This window comes from Serinus canaria, chromosome 5, assembly GCF_022539315.1.
Source record: "Serinus canaria isolate serCan28SL12 chromosome 5, serCan2020, whole genome shotgun sequence".
In the NCBI taxonomy this organism is placed as follows: domain Eukaryota; kingdom Metazoa; phylum Chordata; class Aves; order Passeriformes; family Fringillidae; genus Serinus; species Serinus canaria.
The window spans coordinates 55,573,775-55,587,256 of NC_066319.1; the positions used below are offsets into that span (position 1 = coordinate 55,573,775).

The following is a 13,482-nucleotide window of genomic DNA, read 5'->3' on the forward strand; positions in this document are numbered from 1 at the left end:
GGGAATGCGCGGCTGCGGGAGCCGCCTTCCTGGCAGGGAAACCTCATGGGCTGCTGTGCTGCAGAGCCCTCACGTAGCATCTTCTGAGTAATGCTTTGGAGCTTCTCAGCTGGCCAGGAGCTGTTATCCCAGCCTGCAGACCAGGCTGTACCTTCAGGTTTTCCTGTGTTAGCCATGGCTGGGATGTAGCAGGGGTTCTGTTCTTTTGCTCAGGAAACACAGGGGCTGCTGTCCCGAGGGACTTCTGCTGCAGATGGAGCAACCCTGCAACCCCTGCTGGCTTTTGGCAAAACGTTGAGTCCAGCTTGTTGATTTTCGTTTTGGACATCTCATTAGGTTGAAACTAGAATTTAAAAAAAAAAGAAATTAATAATGAAGGCTAAACCCCTTGATATTGTTGTTGTGTCACCCTGGAGCTTGTACAGAAAAGGAGGAGATAAGAATATCTCTTATTCTTAAGAAAGAGAAGAGAGAGAAGGAGGAGGTGAGAATAAGAATGTGTAAGAAGTTGAGCTTTCACTGTGTCCATTTGGGGACTTTGGAGTGAATTCCCAGCTCGTTTCTGCATCTTTTGTCATAATTTTGGGATATGTTTACTAAATACTGGGTTCTTTTCTTACACAAACATAAGACCTTAATGATGTGCAGTTCCATAAAATCTTTACTCCATTACACACATTTGTCCCCCTGTGGAGGGAGTGAGAGAGCAAACAGTTGGGTTGTGTAGTACATTACTGGAAAATGTTGGGAGACTATTGTGGTAAATTAGCATAAAGTAGAATATGTTGCTGACTAAATTTATACTGCCAAATGAGAAGAGAATGGAAATCATGTTTTCAGGGTTCAATTAAACTCTTCTCAATGTATAAACAGGGCTATAGAAATGTATATTTTATATGTATGTATATTATTTAAGCTAATAAATGTGAATATTTTAAAATATAAGGCTGAGCTTTTAGACATTGGGTTATGTATGTAGAACAGCTCACATATAATTATTTGTTTCACTCAAGAATGAATTCCTGTAACTTCTGGGATAAATTAGTGGGTCAGTACCAAGCAAAGCAGCAATTCTGGCACTTGCTCTGAGCCTGCTTGGATAAGAGTTATGAGTTGGGTTTCCTGTGCTCTTGGTTCAAGCTTTTTTTGCAAGTGTCTGGGCATTTCTGTATAAATTTCATTGAGCAGCTCTGTAGTTGAAGCAAAATGAATATTGCATATTTTATTTGGACAGATGGCAGTTTCAGAGCACTTACTAAGCAAAATACAATTTTTGCATTCTTACAGGAAGCATGTACAGATGTATAATTTTATCATTATTTCATTATGTACTTAATGCACTGAAGAAATGAATTGCAATGCAAATCCTGGACTGCCTTGTGACTGCATTCAGGGTGGAAGTTAACTGTAAGATTGCTGTGACGTGTGTTCTTATATTTAACGATCATTATAGAGCACAGGCCTCTCATGTCATGCAGAAAAAAAATGTGATCTGGTAAGAATCTTATCAAAAGAAAGACAATAATCCTCTTAAGGATTCTTCTGTCTTAGGTCAGGAGGCCATCATGGGGTTTTTGCAAAGGTTTGTTTTCTTAGTGTCCTGGAGGTTGTAAACATTTTAAATTTTTTGCTCTCTAAGAAACCTAGAAACAAGGTCCTGTTCATTATAAATGGTTGGTCTTGCCATAATATTGCCATTAATTTACAATGGAAAAAAAATGTACACATTGTAGCAAGATAAAACTGAAGCTGCAATGCAATCCATCATGCTCTCTAAAATTAACAGAAAAACAAGTATGAGATAAAAGAGATTTGAGCATAGCACAACCAAGTTGAAATAATGAGCTGAGACTTGGTGTTTCCATTGATGTTTTGGGTTCCAGTGCTCTATGAAGAACTTGGGAATGGATGTAAGATGGCAGCATCCTAGTGACCAGCTAGGCAATTTAAAATACACTGAAAAGCACCTTGAAGAATTGTTAGAGATTTTAAAGGAAAGGGTGATTTCCATGGAGCATTAAGCTACTATTGTGCAGCTTTGCTCTATATTAGATGTTTGAGAAATCCTTTGGAAAATGAAGTGATTTTGTTTATGTGGTTTTCCTGCCTCTGGGATTTGGGATGTGATTTAGGGTAGAGGAGCTGAGCACATAGATAAGTTCAGCTTACTTTGCATTTGCTCTCTCTGTAGCTTTTGCTATTCAAATGTCTACAGAAAAATCTGACTAATTCTGGTGTGCAGCTCCTCCTGGTAAGGGCTGAAAGGAGCTGGTAGAGGGCTCTGCACTGGAGGCATTACCAGCTAGAGCTGAGCAAAGGTGGAAGGAATAACACTTAGTGACTAATCCTGGAGCCTCACCAGCTGCAAGGATTTCCCATGAAGAGTCAGTCTTGTGTTTGTAACCAAGCATGGTGCTGAAATTCAGGAAGTCTTCTGAGTTTGTGGGTATTTTGATTCTTACACTGAGAATGTTCTGACAGCTCAGGGAGTTGCAAAGCATGAGCTGAGTTAACTGTGTTTTAGGGCTGTCTCCCAGGTTTGTTTTTTTTAATACATCTGGCTAAATTAAGAGGTTAGTGTCAGGAAAAAAAAATCAGAAGCAATAAACCATCCAAGAAACAAACAAAAAACCAAACTGAAAGATGCTTATGTTTATATACATGTAGAATTTAGAAAAGAAACAGTGGGGATTTTTTTGTCTTTTTTCTGTTAATAAAGAACATTTGCAATCCACCACGTTTTTTTCCCCCCTTCTTGGAGAAGACTTTGAAAAGTAACTATTAAGTGTTTCATCTGTAATGCTGGAATGGTATTGGGCAGAAAGTGTGTGGCAAAGGTATCCTGATAACTTCTTGACTACCTCAGGTCAGTGTTTTCAAGTGGCAGGACAGACATTGGCACCAGGTTTTTCTGGTGACTGTTCAGCCATCTCAGTGACTTCGGCTGAGTGAAGAGTAGCTTGTACTTTGAAAGTGCAATTCAGTAAAAACCTACTTAAAAAAAACTGGCATGTGCTTTCTGAGCCAGTGTAGAAGAAACTTGAGTCAGGGCAAGAAACTGGCCACAGTAACTCTGTGTTTCAGCAAAGTATTTTTGTCTTCTTTTGGAGCTTTATGCCATGTGTTCGATTTGGAGAATTGAAATCAGGTTTGTGTATTTTTGCCAGCCTCCTTGCTTTCCTGAAAAAAAAAGAAATTATTAATCATTGTTTTTGAAATACTATTAAAAACTGGGGGGGAAAAGAGCAAAAGCAACTTACAAAACCTTTGATCAGCCTGGGGCTAAAATGTAAGTGTTAATTTGATGTCTAGGCAAACTCACCCCAAGTAATGTAATTGGATATATTAAAGATGTCAGACAGTCAAGAACCTCCAGATATGTGGCTGCTTAATCAAATCCAGCCCCTAACCTCTAACTCCTTCATTCTTGTTTTGCTTAACCACTTTGAGCTACTACTTTCTTTCCTTTTAAAATGTTCTACCTTCATTGTGTACATATTCTCTAAACATTTTTTTCCTCCATCTTCCAAGTCTCCTGCTCTACTTTATTCTCTCTCTCCTGGTCTTTTAATAATTTATGTTGTTTCCCTGCCTTCTTTAACTTCCGTCTGTCTACTATCTTCATAATATTCACATCCTCTTTGCTGTTCTTCCATCTCTGCTGAAATTTTTTGGTACACTCATCTACTTGCTGTTTTTCCATCAATTTTGCTCTGAAATCTTGTAATTTGAATCCTTTTCCTTACCTTCTCTTTTACCTTCTTTAGCCTGGATAATTTATGGCTTGAATAGATTTACATGTAGAATAGGTAAATGTTGACTGTCTTGGGATTATTTCATTAAACTCCTCCCAGTTCATGAAGAACTAATGGGGAAATGTTGAAAATGTTGTCAGTTTGCCTAAAAACCAAGGTATTGCTACTTGATTATGAAGAGACATGGTTCTGCTCAGTGACTGATAATGTACAGACCAAATAACTCGTGAGTCTATTTTTGGGAGACATCAGTTGGTGTACCAAAATACCCTGGCAGTCTTGTCTTCCATTAATTGCTCAGGAATTCTCACTATCCATCATGTATTTCCTTGATTACCTATCATTATCCAAGATGTTTGATGTAACTATTTCATAACAGATTCCTCGTGTAGGTCAGTGATGAGTGAGAGCACCCACACTTGTAAAACCTCAGGTCCCTTGGAGTCTCTCTGCCCACTTGAGGGTGCCCGTCATCAGTGCCAGTTTGCACTAATACAGACCTTTTGCAGCCAGTATTCGTGGAAGAATATTTTCTTACGGCTCATAAATAGCTTTGACAACCAGGCTTGTGGTCTTGGTTCACTTCCAAATTGAAAGATGTTCACAGCAAAGACATCATTGGTGAGAATGGACAAGAGTTGGTCACAGGTTAATGAACCATAGCCCAAAGGAGAGTTTTCCTTGAAACTTTGACTGCTGTGGCTCTGGATTGAGCTGTATGTAAATGAAGAGAAACTAAATTTAATAATTGCCTGCACCATGCCTGCTGTGGAAATAGGCAGAAGGTTCAATGAAACTTCATAAAGTCTAAAAGTACAATTTTGAAAATATGGTTTATTAAATTCTTTTTATTGTCAATTTGTAACCTTTTATCCATGTATTATTCTGTTGAGGTACCACATATGTGAGTAAAGGCAGAATTTTGATTAATATATCTACATTGCAAAATTTGGGCAGTTTATATGACTAAGCATACATCTGTTAAGGAGTACCCTGTGTTGTTTGTAATGCTGCCCCATCAAGGCTCTTAAATGATATGTTAGATCTACACTGAGTTTATAGTAGCCACCCCAGTAAATGATGTTTGTTGAATATCTCTGAAATGATTGGGGAGTGTTACAAGCAGTGGAGGCATTTGTGGATCCAGGATCCCTGTGGAACTACCCAGGAAACTCCCACTTGGTGAGAATTTGCTCAGTTTGAGTCAGGGCAAATTTATGGCCAGGGAAATAATTCTCAATTTTGAGACAGATTAGCTGAAGAGGCAGTGATTATCAGGAAATTGGTGGATTATGTCCTGTGTTGCATTTCTAATCATGCAGTTTGAATGTGCTGGAAATGGTATGGTAATGTTGTGCTTTTTCTTTGAGTGTTTTCACTCAGAAAGTCAGCTTGAGTTTGTCCCGCTGTATTTATGGCTGTGTGAATAATTGTACTGGTTAGATTTTACATATTGGAACACAGTGCCTAACTGCTGCCCTGCCTGTATAATTATTAAGTCTAGAGAATGGGTTGGGAAAACAGCTTTGAGAAAAGTACCTCTTATAAATGAATGATTACTGACTTGGCAAAGCATTCATAATATTGACAGCCAGTTAGGAAAATTAAATCAATGCAATCAGGTTAGTGATTATTTTTCTCAAGAAGTGTTTGTATAAGAAAAAGAGGGCAAACATTTGTACTTCTTGGAATGTTAAGAGCAATATTGTGCTGTGGAAAGTGACCTATAGACACGTGGTTGTTCTGTATTTCAGGACTGTAAGTTAGGGAAAGCTCTGAGCTGGGTCTCTTGAAGTCATCTTCTCAAAGAAAATCAAAAGGCTTTCAAATTCAAATTTGCCAGTTTTATTGGAATGAAAACTAGAAAGGTAACTTCTTCCACAATAAAATCATCACAGTGATTTGTGAGGGCTAGCTGTGTAGCAGAGTTCTATGCACCACTGCCCCCTTTGTGCAGGTAGGTCTTGATGCAGTACTTGGTTGTATTTAATATGATTTGGTGAGTGGCAGCAAAGTGGGAGCAGTTTGGGGTTTGGAATATTTTTTTGTCACAAGGAGATTTTGCTTAACTAGAAAAAGAATTGTACTAGGTTTACTTAGTAACTGGAAGATATGAAAATTGAAGAAGAGTTGAGGAATTATTTTGCTATTAAGTCGAAAGGAAAAGTTGAAATTTTGCAACTTAATTGAAAGAGGAAATCTCAGAGGTGGAGTGAATGCAGAGTTCTCAGATGTTGGGACATTATAAGGAAGTTCTTAAAATTAATGTGAATAAAAACGTTACTATTAGTCTCTCTTCCCCATTTTGGACTTACTTTGGTTTTAGTATGTGTTTTTTTATTTTTTGTGTTTAATGTGGTGTTTGCTTTTGCTATCATACAAAAAGATGATGCTAATTCTCCATGCAAATGTCATCTTCAAGCTAATGAATACCAGTAATGTATGTACTGGAAGCAATACTTATTCTGAGAGCATTTTGATTTTAATGATTCATACATGTTCTGATAGTGTATATGTGGGTGAAGGGTAGCATATGTGAGCATCCTCTAGTTCTGCTTAATACTTCATATGTCATCTGCATATTTTGTCTTGTTTCATTCTGATTTTTACTGCCCTGTGTCTGCAGTCCCATGGCTTTTCCTCACAGTTGTCATGCTGCTCTGAGCAGCTCAATTCCTTCCTACACCTTCACTTCTTCACTTCCCAGCATTGTATCCTTCATTGCAAAATTAGGGGCAGGAGGGAACTGATCCAGGTTCTCCCCCATCTGGCTGTTCACTTGCCAGGGAGAGGAGGGGAAGAGCACACTTCCCTGGATGCAGTTTCTCTGGTGCATAGTTTGTTTCCTATAATCCAAAATGAGTTACTTGTAAATGACTTTAATTAAAACATGAATGTAGTATAAACATTAATATGTTTTTATGAATGTTAGAGACTTGCAATAAAAGTGTGCCATCAGATTTTTATGTCTTTAGTTGATAAAAGGATGCAGAAGGCAGAGACTGATGAGAAGGGATGGGCTGGTTGGATTAGGATTATTTTGGGAAAAGGCTATTAAGAGAAAAACAGAATTGCTTTAGCCATTTTAGTATTTCAGCCCTTGCAGTAAAAAGTGCTGGTCCATGTCTAAAAAAATATTATAGCACTTTCTGTCAGTTTTTCTGATAACTTTATAAAAACTTGCCTTTAAAGCTCTGATTCTGTCTGGATAATCAGCATTCAGATGTACTAGTACATGCTTTCACTAAGCCGATTTCCTTTGAGTCTGTGAATACTCACTGTATTTCAAAAGCTCTGAACAGTTTTAAATGGCTGAACAGAAAACTGACAAGCCTGAAAATTAAATTCTAGCAAAGACCTGATAATGAGGAGAGTTCTCACAGTCACCCAAACAGAAATTTATCTTGCTTTAAATTTTGGCTTTAATAAATGTATACTCCTCTCTGTATTTGACATAAATCACACATTCTACTTAATAGCGTCACTTTAATTTTATTTTATAGGTTATTAAAATGTTACGTGTATTTACACAGATTTATTAGAGTGGTTGCTCAATTTTCTGTTCTTTTATGTGAAAGTAGATACAATGGTAATATTGCAAGTTATTAAATTTTGGGACCTAAATGTGTGGCTGTGTGTTAGCATGGGAGTAAAATTCATTGAAAGCTTTGAGTATCTGCTGAGAAAAAAAGGGTTTGCTGTCTTTCCTCAGCCAGCTGTGAACATCTGTAGGGAACTGTGTGTTTCATTCCAAGCTGCTGCATTAAGGAGTTCAGGAGTTCTGCTGTGGGGTCTGTAGGTATTTGCCCCAAATACCAGAAAAAGAACCCCCCACCCCAGAATCTCAAACCAGCCAATGCCATGGTCTGTGTGGGAAGGCTGGGAACATGGAGTACTGATTTTATTTATTTGTACCACCCTTTTCTTGTCTTAGGACCCCCTAATTTTTTCAATCATATTTACTCTCATATTCTTCCCCTGTTTCCAAGTACAAAAAACCTCTGGCATTAGGTGTTACCCTGTTCCCAAGGCACCCCAAATTCCCAGGAACATGGAGTGAAACTTCATAGAGTTGTATTCCCTAGTGTGAGTGGCAACTTGCATAATAAAGAAAAGCAGATCTGACCAGGACAGTTGGTTTGTGGGCTTTTATTCTGTGGGGCTTTGAGGTTTTTTTGTTGTTTGCTTGGAAGTTTTTTGCTTGGCTGTGGTTTGGTTTTTCTTAGCTTTCCCTATGGTTCATATGGCCTGTTGATGCAGTCAGACTGGCATGAATTTCTTGAAGGGTTTCAGAGTGGTTTTTCTTGAGAAGAATGTAATTATATTTTTTGTTTTGTTCCCACACCTCCAGATACTTAACTGGAGAAAGAAAAAGAAAACAAACTTTTATGAGTTATTTTAATGCTTTAGTAATTTTAAAATTTTTATTTAATATGAACCCTGCTTAAAATGAGTGTAATCTTGAGTCATGTATATGAGTTTGGTTTTAACTTGTGCTGAATTGTAGCCTAATGGATTCCACTTGATTGCAGCCTGTTTTTCTTTAACTATAATGTCCTTGTTGGTCAAAACAAACATGTAAAAGTCGTATAGAACAGTTCAACCAAAACCCCATTATGGTCATGTAGCAACATAGATTGTATTGATACCTTTTAAATATTTTCAAGGTCTGTGGTGCATTATAGGTGTAATAAAGAGTGTACGTTTTAAAAATCAAGCTTTTGAAAAGTAACCAATTGCACTTTGTTTCTTTTTTTCAGCCTGTGTATAAGGCTGTCTTTAAAGAAATGTTTCATCATTTAACTGTTGCCTGCTTGTTAATAACAGTGAATTCTGAAGTCCATTCATCTCTGTTATTTGAAGGCAGGTAGTCAAGAGAGCAGTCACAGAACTCTGCCTCCCCAGGCCCTCTATGTCCTGTAGGGCTGTAACCTTAGAAAGGTCGTGTATAGAAATGATCTTTTTTGTTGTGGGTGAAGGCTAATGAGTTTCTCTGTCTCCTTGGCTCATCTTAGGTTTCAGCTCTGCCTCCTCTGAGGTGTTTGAATGTGTGAGAGAGACCTAGCCAGTGGAATGGCTTCAGGGTGCCTGGTTTTGGGACCTTTAGTATTCCAGAGGTGTTTGTGGAGGATTCTTCTCCCATGTAGATTAAAAATCCTGTCACTACTTCAGTGCTGTAAACAAAACCAGGTTGAACAAACTGTTGCATCTTTATTTGTACTGCAATCCATGTTTATTCTTTTTAGTGTTTAGGCAGTGGTTTTAATTAAATTGAAGCACTGTGTTTAAGCAAAACAGATTTGTGGTGCGTAAGCCTTAAAACTACTTAAAAGTACCATACAATTACTAACACCTCCCAGCATTTGCCAAGTATTCCTTACTATGACTTATTCTTGTGTCAGCATAGAGAAGTTCCATCTTAGATTGGTCTTTTAGAAGTCCAGGTTTTAAGAAATAAACATAAATTCTTTACTATTAAAGCTTTTTTAAAGTGAGATTGGGAAGGTCAGCCAGTGGATTTTGGTGCTGAGGCAGGTATTGGTGCCTAAATAAAACCAGATAGTTCAAAGGAAGTGCTGTGCTCCCTAGTCTGAGGACAGACCTTCAGAGTAAAAATGTGGATTTCATCTCTGCAACTTTCTGCTATTGCTATCCTCTTGTGTACATGAACATTGGATAAATGAAGTTGCCTCTGTATCCTTTTGATGCATTTGGTAAAGCAACAACAGCTGAGAAGTTGACATTGCTTTTATTATTGTATTAAGTATTTTCATTTGCTGCAAATGAAGAAAACAGAGCAAAAGTAGTGAGTTCTGCTTACTTTTTTGGTCAAGCACATATTATTTTTTGTGAAAATGTTCCTATTCATGCATGTTATGTGTTCACAGTACAGAAAAAAAATCCTCACTGTTTTTCAGTGAAATTGATTTTGCTATGGGAAGTGTCAATGTGGGGATAATGATTGGAGACTCAAAACGTTTGTGGAATTATAGTCTTGCTGTGTATTCATATATATGTATTTATGTATATTCATACAGGGTTATAAATGACGTGGTGGTTTTAGAAATACAAATTAATCAAGCTGGATGTGTTTGACACTTCTTTCATCCTTCTTTGGAGTTGAAGTTAACAATGGTAAATACCAGCCTCCAGTCAAAGTAGTTGTTTATTGTAATATTGTCTTGAGTGCTGGTGTGTTTCCATTCTCTACTTCAGCCTGGACTCTCTTGGTGAACTTTATTTTAGCAGTTGATGATTAAATTCCTTCTACGATACATTCAAGATCTCAAACACACAATAGTAATACAGTTCCTGTAAGTGGTTCATTTGTTAATCTGGGCTCTGTTTTACAAGAAATGTATGAATGCTGCTTTCCTTTGAAATTGATCTTCAAAAAGAAATCCTGTTTTGTATAATAAGATGCCAGACTCACAAAGATTTCCTTTCTTGTTTCATAGACGTTCCATCTTCAGAGCAGCCTGAACTGTTCCTAAAGAAACTTCAACAGTGCTGTGTCATTTTTGACTTCATGGACACGCTTTCAGACCTTAAAATGAAAGAATACAAGCGCTCCACTCTTAATGAACTGGTGGACTACATTACAATAAGCAGAGGCTGTTTGACAGAGCAGACTTACCCTGAAGTAGTTAGAATGGTGAGTTCTTTCTTTCTCATGGTCTCTTTTTAAATCCATTTGCACTTCCAGTGAAACACTGTGGGCAAAATTGAACCCTGGAGTAGGTGGATTAAATGATGCCTTTGGCTTGGATTTGCTAATAGACATTGCTTGGGGATAAGTCTCCAATGACAAAAATATTAATTTTTATATATTTTTAATGAAAGTCAAGTAGATTATTGTTATTATAGTGTCACAAATTATGAAAGGAAACCTGGATTGTTTCCTGATAGAGAAAGCCAGTAGCCATTAAATCATAGTCCTTCATGTTTCCTCCAGTCTATCTTCCCTCTCCTCCCAGTGTAAATAATTGAATAATTTTTGCAAGTTTCTTATCTTTCTTTGAACTTTCTCCAAATTCTTGGGTGTCTGTTTTAGGTAGAGATACCTTAAAGTATGCATGGATAATAATTTTTAAAATAATAAATGCTAAAAATGTTGTATAGGATTGTCGTGTCAATTTCCTGGTTGGGTTATGTGGATTCATTGCAGTGCTATTAAAGTGAGCAAGATTGCTCAACTATAAAGCCATACCTTGTATATATAAATTGTTAAATAATAGTGTTTTCATTGTAAAAATGGAAACAGTACCAGATGCTCCATGATGAAGAATGTTCATTGCAACTGGCAAAATCAATCACTGCTTTAAAATGTTTGTTCTGTGCTACTGAACAGAACCCTTATAACCTGTTCTCTAAATGAGAAAGCAATTAATTAAATATAGATTTGGTCTTGACAGTTTCCTAACAGTACTGTGTGATTGTGGAATCCACTGGCTGTGTGCTGTAAGAAGAAAAACATGAATAGTTTTTGCATTGCATTGTGTATGCTCCTTGCTTCTTTTCTGACACACAGATACATGCTGTGGTGCTTGTCTGTAATACTTAAAAATAGCTGTAAATTGTGACAGAACCATCAAGCAGTTAATCACGAAGGAAAAAACCAGAATTAAGGGTGTATGAAAAAATCTTAATATGGCTTCTTTGTGTGTATGCATTGTCAGAAAGCCTATAATTATGAGATCAGAGTCTCACCCTCTCCTGCCCCTTTCTGCAGTGGACCAGTCTTGTGAATGAACTGCTTGCTGTGTTATTTCTTCAGAATGTGAACTCATGCACCATTCAAATACCAGGCAGAATACAGAATGACTTTTTTTTTCTTCTCGGTTTTTCTGCTGGTGCTGCACTGTAGTATCTAAATGGTTTGCATGTGTTAGTTTAATCTGATGTGTACCCCTTGTGATGAACAAAGTATAACACACCCTTTGCCTAGAAGGCATGTTGATGCACAGATAACTTCAGTAAAATAGGGGATGTAGCAGATGCCTCCAAACTTATCCCCCCAGAGAATTTGGTAATCTTTATAGCATTTCTGTTACTGAGGTTGTATTCTTGAGTTCACACTGGTTATAGTTGTTTACTGCAACAACATCTCTTGAATAAGAACTCTGCAAGTTAGTGTTGCCTTAGCTTGGGCCCCAGGAAGCAAGAAGAATTTGATTTGCAATTGTTTATGAGGTTCAATTTGAATCATAAATAATAATCCATGAAACAGTGTGATCTTGAACAGTAAAGTAAAACCCCTTTGGTACCATGTCCTACTGTCCCTGCAGTCACTTGTATTGATTCACACAACAGTTTTTAACTAAAGGAAATGGTGTATTGTTAAAGAGTTTGAAAAGCATGGTTTTGAATAATTTCCTTAAATATAGTCTGTATTTATGGTATGGAGGTGTTATTGGAAATAAAGATACAGCCTGAATATTTCCAGTGTATTTCACAGATATTTACTAATGGTGCTTAAGAAATTCCAGCTTCACCTTAGATCCTTTGTGTTAGAAATATGTTCTCTCATCTTTTCCTTTCATGGCATCATGCCCTTCTTCATTCTGCTTTCTTCTACTTTGCATTTGTGGTGCTGAACCCAGGCTGCTTCCTTTTCAGTGCTGGGATACTGAAGCAGGGCAGGACTGTGAATATTCTCATGTCCTGTGTCTGGCTACCCAGTGGCCCCTGACTACCCAAACCTGATTTCCTTTTAACAAGTAAAAAGATGCCTAAGTATTTAAGGAAGTGAGCATGTGTTTTTCCTTAAGATTTTCCTGAGAAAATTTTAAGTAAATATAATTGTAAATTGTAATTTAGATTTTGGGTGAACCTCCAGCCTCCCAACAGCCACCTGAGCTTTGGTGTAGGTGTAAGCAGTTGAAAGCTGGATTCCCCTGATTGTGCCTGTCACAACCAGTGGTGTTTTGGGTGCATGTGCTGCTGGAAAACCACTTTGGTGGTTGTGTTCCATGGGAGCAGGATGCAGTGCTGTGATACTGAATTTGTGTGAGTGAACCCATAGCAGATGCATGAATGATTCCTGTCAATGGTCCCAGTGAATGCTCTTGCAGTGTTTCTGCTAAACCACATCACCAGGGCTTTTGAGGCTTGCAGGTGCTTTGTTTTTTGTTGATGGACTATCTGGTAAAAATGCTGTTTTTTCCTGCTGGTCTTTGCCTATAAAGCAAGACCACTTTGAGAGCAGTTTCACAGGCCCTAGAGGGAAGGGTAGTTCTAATATGCTGTAGAATAAGTTTTCAGCACGTGCTGCTGGGTGAAGAGATGGCATTAGTCACTTTGTGCTGAAGCACTGCTTTTTGGTATAACTTGGTCTTTGCAGTAAATACATGTTCTTCTTTCAGGCAGTTTTGTGCCCATAATCATCCACAGAGACAGACTTAAATGTGCACAGTTGACTTCACAAGTGCAGCTGCCACCTTCATGTGCTTTTGGGGATTTTCACCAAAGTCTCCAGCTGGGTTCACAAGGGAGCTGTCACATTGACAGTCTCAGACCTGTCATGATAGTGAAGAAAACAGCAGTATCTATGTTCTGACCAAATTAGCATCCCCACTGCCTGCCTGCCACAATTGTCATGGGAGTGTTTTGATTGAAAGACCAGGATCTTAAAACTGATCAAAATGGAGCCCAGTTGTTGTATGTCCCTTTGAAAGATCTCTACTCTGTTTAGTGTTTATGAATCTGAGAATTAGTATTTCCTGCT

General features: G+C 37.8%; 1 protein-coding gene across 3 annotated transcripts in view; it reads left to right on the forward strand.

Annotated features, from left to right (window-relative positions):
- Positions 1 to 13,482, forward strand: part of PPP2R5E (protein phosphatase 2 regulatory subunit B'epsilon) — a 72,802-nt gene that overhangs the window by 30,123 nt on the left and 29,197 nt on the right. For all 3 annotated transcript variants that reach the window (XM_030240329.2, XM_030240328.2, XM_009101670.4), the window contains one exon: positions 10,214 to 10,410. In XM_030240329.2, the coding sequence (XP_030096189.1) occupies positions 10,214 to 10,410 (197 nt within the window). The remainder of the gene's footprint in view (positions 1 to 10,213; positions 10,411 to 13,482) is intronic.